Source organism: Morone saxatilis, unplaced genomic scaffold (genome assembly GCF_004916995.1).
Source record: "Morone saxatilis isolate NCDOM2014 unplaced genomic scaffold, NCSU_SB_2.0 Contig10, whole genome shotgun sequence".
NCBI classification, from domain to species: Eukaryota; Metazoa; Chordata; class Actinopteri; family Moronidae; genus Morone; species Morone saxatilis.
This window is the reverse complement of record NW_023339652.1, coordinates 1,377,723-1,384,136: the sequence shown is the minus strand read 5'-3', so window position 1 is coordinate 1,384,136 and position 6,414 is coordinate 1,377,723. Positions and strand designations below refer to the sequence as shown.

Sequence of the window (6,414 nt, the reverse complement as noted above, 5' to 3'; positions counted from 1 at the left end):
GAGTTTGAACATTGTTGGAAACATTTGGGATAATGGAAGAACTCAACTACATATAGAACATAGAGCCAGAGTTTATACACTGTTTAATGAGGACATGTTACATATTAGAGCTTTAAGTACATTTTGATGCAAAAACATTTGTACTTTTACTTAAGTAAAAGTATTTTATACTGTTTAGTATTTAAGTTAAAGCACTTTTTCCTCCACTGGATGCAACCAAGGCGGGTTTTTGGTGAGAAACACTGAATATAAACAGGAACAAGAGAACTCCACAGGGCACCTTTAAGGTTTGCTATTCACTGTTATTCACTCTTTTTAAGGAGTGATACTGTCAGACATGAACATAATTAAATCTTACAGCTCCCTTCGGCTCATCAGCTTCTCTTAAAAACAGTTTCAGACGCCAGCAGACAGACTCGGCACAGAGCTGCTGTTTATCCTGTTGGTATCTTTTTCTTTGGGAGGAGGCAACGCAGACTGACGGGACGGATCGGGGAATAAACCCCCTGCCTTCTTTCGCCCCGGGGGGCCCCCGCTGACCCGCCCCCGAAACACTAAAAGAAAGACAGAAAGAAAGAACGAAAGCGGACAAAACCAGAGAGAGGCCTCGCTGTCACACTACGCCTCCAAACTACACAACTCTCTTTTCTTTCTCTCCTCAGAGTTTGTCTTTCTGCTGGCAGTGGCCATTTGAATAATCGTCTGATATCCATCAGTTCGAGCCCGAGGAGACGGAAAAAAGACACACACACACACAGCTTCATCTAAGTCATTACCAAAAAGGGCAAAAACACACAACACGGCTAATGTATTCATCTTGTCTTTCATTCTTCTTGTTCTTCCTACGGTCCTCTTCTTCTCCACGAGGAACTAAATCAGTGCAAAGATCTGAACTTGTATGATAAGTTTGTGACGCACAGGATGCAGAAATAACTGACTCAGGATCAGTCTGATGCTGGAAAAAGGTCCAATAATTAACTAATTATTTGTTATGGCTCATAGTTAGTTTGTTAGAGGGTCTGTGTGTCATTATATGAGGCATTGATTTTATTTTTCCCCTGATGTTACAGGTTAGGGGAAGGTTGTTGTTCTGCAAAATCTTAATAATAATATATTCAACATAAATAAATAAATAGGTGGAATTACTTAAAATTGTGTTAAAAGCTTTGTCAAATTAAACATTTGTCTAGTGATATTCAGGAATCAGAATTAAGAATAGAAATAATAACAAGAACATTAAAATATGTGCATTAAATAACAATATATATAAAAAAAGAAATGAGAAATTCAAAATGTTTCTATTTTTTATATATATTTTATTATATATGTGTGTTTTATATTAAATAATATACACCTCAAAATATTATTTCTTTTGGCGTCAATATCTGAATTTCATTCGATTTCGTTGTAAATAACCTTGAATCCTTGAATGTTAATAATTATTCTGACTTTTTTCCCTGGAGTTTTTACTTAATTCACAAAATTAAAACTGTTTTTACTTTTTTACTTTAAACTCAAAATATTACTTTTTTTTATTTATTCACAAAATATTACGACTTTAATCTTTAAATATTTTGACTTTTTCCACCTATAATCTTTGTTTACCCTATTCACTCTAATCATTTCACTTTAAATTATGATTCTTCTTTGTAGTATTATAACTGTATTTTCAGAATATAACTTAAAACTCAAAATTCTACTTTAATTTTACTTTATTCACAAAATATTACAACTTTAATCTTTAAATATTATGAATTTTTCCTCTGTTTTTTCCTCAATCATTTTACTATATATATATTATATATATAGTTTGTAATATTATATATATAACACGCTTCTTCAGTCCTAAACTGAAATATTTCCCATGAAATATGACCACAACATCTTCACAACTCACCGAACAAGTGATTTAAAGGAGTATTTCTGACACACAGAGACACTGATGAGTACATTCAGAGCACCTGGATATCAGATAAATCCAGCTGTTTCAAAATAAAAGCTCTGGTGTTGTTCGTACAGTATGAGCTCATATTATCACAGGCCTCAGCCAGCAGGATAATCAGTGCTGAGTGTTTCCTCATTGTTAAAGCACAACTGCCACCATCCTCATCCTCATCTTCATCATTACAGTGTCTCTGAATACAGAAACGTCCCATATCTCTCGACCAAAACAAATCAAAACATACAACACGCACTCTTGTCAACCATCGCTCTCCATCTGCTGACACAGAATGTCCTTTCAGAATAAACCTGCGTCACAGTTTGTTATCAGGTGGATTTCTGGACAATTTAGTTTGAAAACTTCAGCTAACAGGAAGGAGAAATACATTTGTATTTTAATTAAGTCTTAAAGTCATCACCTTTGGCTCGGGGAAACTGTGACGGACATTTTTCACAGGACTAAAAGCTAACGTTACATTAGAGGGAAAAGCAAACTTTGATCGAGCATCTGCTAACTGGGAAAAGCTATATGCTACCTCTAGTTTAACATTAGATCGTAGCGAACATCAGAGGGGCAAAGCTAATTATCCAACATCACCTACTGGCACACAGCTACACTGCCGGCTATTAAATATAAGTTACCCTGATTCAAAGCTAACATAACATTAGCAGGATCACCAAACATCATCTACCGGCACAAAACAATGCTAAGCCACCTGCAAAACATTAGCTGACAAAACTCAAAGCTAACTTAACACTAGAGGGAAACATTAACATTAATCCAACTGGGAACAAAGAAAGCTATGTGAAACTATCCAATGATTCAACATTAGTTAACGAAGTTAAACATAGAGGGGCTAACAAGACCACCAAGCTACAGCATATGTTAAGCTACTTGGGATTTAACTTAAGCTAACAGGGCTAGCGGTTGCCAGGACAACCATCAAACTTATTAAATTATCTAAAACCATTTCTCCTGTTTGGTAGAAAGTTTAATTGAATTAACTGTAATAAAGGCGTTTCAACTAATTCTCTTTAAATCCTGTTTTGAAATAATGAACAAAACTCGCCGTCGTTTGTGTAAAAACTGATTTTTTTTGGTGGTTATGTAGATATTTGACCACATGTAGAGAACATTACAGAGCCTCCGTCTGGGTAATGAACAACTCTCTGTCTGACTCACATATAAATATATATTGTGAGTGAGGTAACTAATGAATGCCGTCAATGAAATCTGCTTTTAAGCACATAACACAAACCTGTGTGTGTTACAGCAGTAAAATCCGATCAGCCATAACACTGTTAGTCTGCTCGGATTAAAGGAACATTCAGCTAAAATAAACCTGTCTGTGTGTGTGAGACTACCTGTCGACAGCGTTGTAAAGCTTAACATTAACAGGCTTTATGGCGTGTTGAGAAAGTTCCTTAACAAGCGGTATATTCAACCTGCAGACACACCCTCGGTGTGTGAGACAGAGACAGTCTGTCTGCTTTCAGACCCTGTCGAGCCCTCCTGAGTGGAGAGACGCTACCTGTCGATGGTTATCAGACGCACAAAGAGCGGCGAATAGACGGTTCAGATAAGGAAAGAAAGGGAAGGAGGAAGAACGTCATGGCGGCACATAAACAACACATACAACAAATAATGATGTCACCTTGTTTTGACTTTTGAGTTTATTTTTAAAACGTCTTTTTAACCCTTTAAGATCCTCAATTTATATTGTTCCCCTATTTAACGTGTCAGATCATTCCTATAAAACCAAATGTGACTTGAATGAATGGACTAACCAATAAAAGTCCATCAATCTTCAACTTTTAGTAACACAGAGCGAAGATTCATTAGTTAGCTAGCTAACAGCATGTCTAGCTAAAAGAAGAAGTTTTGAGACACAAATCTGAAACTGATCCTTTTGTGTAGTGAAATGTTTGATGATTTGAGCCTCAAACACTGATTTAAATGACACAATGGGAGAAGTTTAGAATGACAACATTACACAGACGTCACAAACCTATTTGTGTCTGTTGACTGTTGTAGATATAGCTATAATTTCTTAGTGTGTTGTTTTTAGCTTTTTCTTTTTCTTTTCCTTTCTAACTCGTGTAAAGTGTCTCTGAGTTTCTTGAAAANNTTCTTTTCCTTTTTAACTCATGTGAAGTTCTTTGAGTTTCTTGAAAAGCGCTCTGTGTTGTAAATGTGTTATTATTATTAATATTATTATTAATATTATTATTAATATGAATAAACCAAAATGGTTGGGAGCCAATCATTTAATCTTTTCACAATAAATTGGGAGACAAAGTTTATTTTCTATAGTTTTTTTTAAGATACAGCCATTTCTGTATCATACCAAATTTAGTAGAATAAGATTTAGAGCTGCACAATTAAATTTAAATATTACTGAAATATGGCCAAGTGCAATTTTAATACCAAATAATAAGTTAAGGTTGGTTATTCTGTAGACAGAAAGAGATTTATTTTAATCGCTTGAGATTAAACACACATTTGAGGGGTCCTGACTGAAAAAGGCTGAGAAACTCTGGTTAATTCATTCATTGATTCTTTTATTTTCTTGCTTTCTGCCTCCTTCCAGTAACTTCCACTCCTGCCTTGTTTCTCACTCAGGTGTGTGTTGACTCGATCCTTTCACCGGCTCTTTGAAGGCGTCGTAAATTTCTGTGTGTGTGAGAGTTTCTGAGTGGATGCTTTGTCAGACTAAATGTTTTTATATGTGAAATGTGTTGAATGATGTCTGTGTTTGAACATACCAGACTCTCTGTGGCCACTTTATGAACTTTGTCTCTTTAATGAGCCGTTAATTCAGTGTTTATATTTCTGATGTTTGCGTTAGGGTGTTGTTTTTATGTCGTTTCTGTTTACAGTCATTTGTAAAAGCTCCAGTGCAACAAATGTGTTCAGTCTGAATCCCAACTCATCAAATACTACCGCTTACTCAGTGGACACAGTATCTGCGTCATTTATGAAAACACCTGCCAGACGTAGTTTAAAGAGCCAGGATATGAAGGAGGTTGAGGTGGATGGTTCAAACAAACACAAGACTTTCCTCAAGGAGATCTGTTTGTGTAACGTTTGAAACCAAAAGTAGAAGTTAACATCTTTTTAAGTTACGTATGTAAGTTAATTTTTGTAACATCACGTATCTTACAGAACTTAACCTTACAATCTTTTCCTAAAACATAACAATGTATTTTTTGTGCCTAAACTTAACCAAAGTCAGACCGTTAACTATTAAACTTAACTTGATTAAATTAATTAAGTCGCGTAAAGTACGTAACATATCTTACGCAACTTGAACTTACGATCTTCTCCTAAAACATAACCAAGTAGTTTTTGTGCCTAAACCAAAGTGCAACCATTAACCACTAAAGTTAACTTACATTTCTTAATTTACGTAAATTACGTAAGGTACATAACAGAATTTACGGTCTTTTCCGAAAACATAACCAAGTAGTTTTTGTACCTAAACTTAGCCAAAGTGCAACCACTAACTATTAAATTTAATGGGCTTACTTAAGTTGCATAAGGTATGTAACACATCTTACAGAACTTAAACTTACGATCCTTTCCTAAAACATAACATTGTTTTTGTACCTAAACTTAGCGTGTATTAACCACCCAAGCTTTATGTTGAAACTCTATGTTGCATATTTATTATTGCTAATTTAACTGCGGAGCCCTTCATGTGTAATTATACATATATTCTATCTGTTTATTAATTTATTTGTAACTTTATTTATGTCATATAAACTGTTGAGGTACGTATGCACAGGTGTGATTGGTGTGGTAGAGAGACATTAACAGTCTCTCTCTCTCTCTCTCTCTCTCTCTCTCTGTGTCTGCAGTGATCTAAGTATGAATAATCTGACAGTGTTGACCGGAGGAGCTCTGTCCAACCTGCACTTCCTGGAGGAGCTGTGAGTCTCACACACACACACACACACACACTCTCTCTCTCTCACACACACACACACACACACACACACACACACACACAGGTTCATTCCTTGCTGATATGTCATCATTTACTCGGTTAAAGTTTAGGAGGTGACATCAGTTTACTTCCTCAACACCTGCTGAAAGTCTGGGAATCAAAGTGTGAATCAAAGACTTCAGGTTGGGAGCCGGAAAGCTTTACGGAGGTTTGTTAATGACAGAAACATCAAAATAAATACAAAACAAACATATATACAAAAAAATTAATAAATCCAGATGGGAAAACATGATCTATTTATACTTATCTTCCATTTCGCCTCTTATTCTGCCAAACAAACATTAGTAAGATGTTATTTCAACCATTGCATTAACCCATTCTTTCAGTTCTGGAGCCTTTAGACATTGGTGGTTTATATATTAAACTTCTGCTGCTAGTGGGTCTCTCACATTAAAACAGGAACAAAAGAGGAAGTGTGTTAAGGTGGTGAAGCAGTGTGGGATCATGGGAGTTGTTGTTGTCT

The 6,414-nt window shown here is 35.5% G+C and overlaps 1 protein-coding gene across 1 annotated transcript in view; it reads left to right on the top strand.

Moving 5' to 3' along the window:
- LOC118342046 (leucine-rich repeat-containing G-protein coupled receptor 5-like) overlaps positions 1 to 6,414 on the top strand; it is a 28,701-nt gene that overhangs the window by 5,051 nt on the left and 17,236 nt on the right. Inside the window, 1 exon segment of the mRNA XM_035680474.1 lies at positions 5,803 to 5,874. Coding sequence (XP_035536367.1) covers positions 5,803 to 5,874 — 72 coding nt within the window.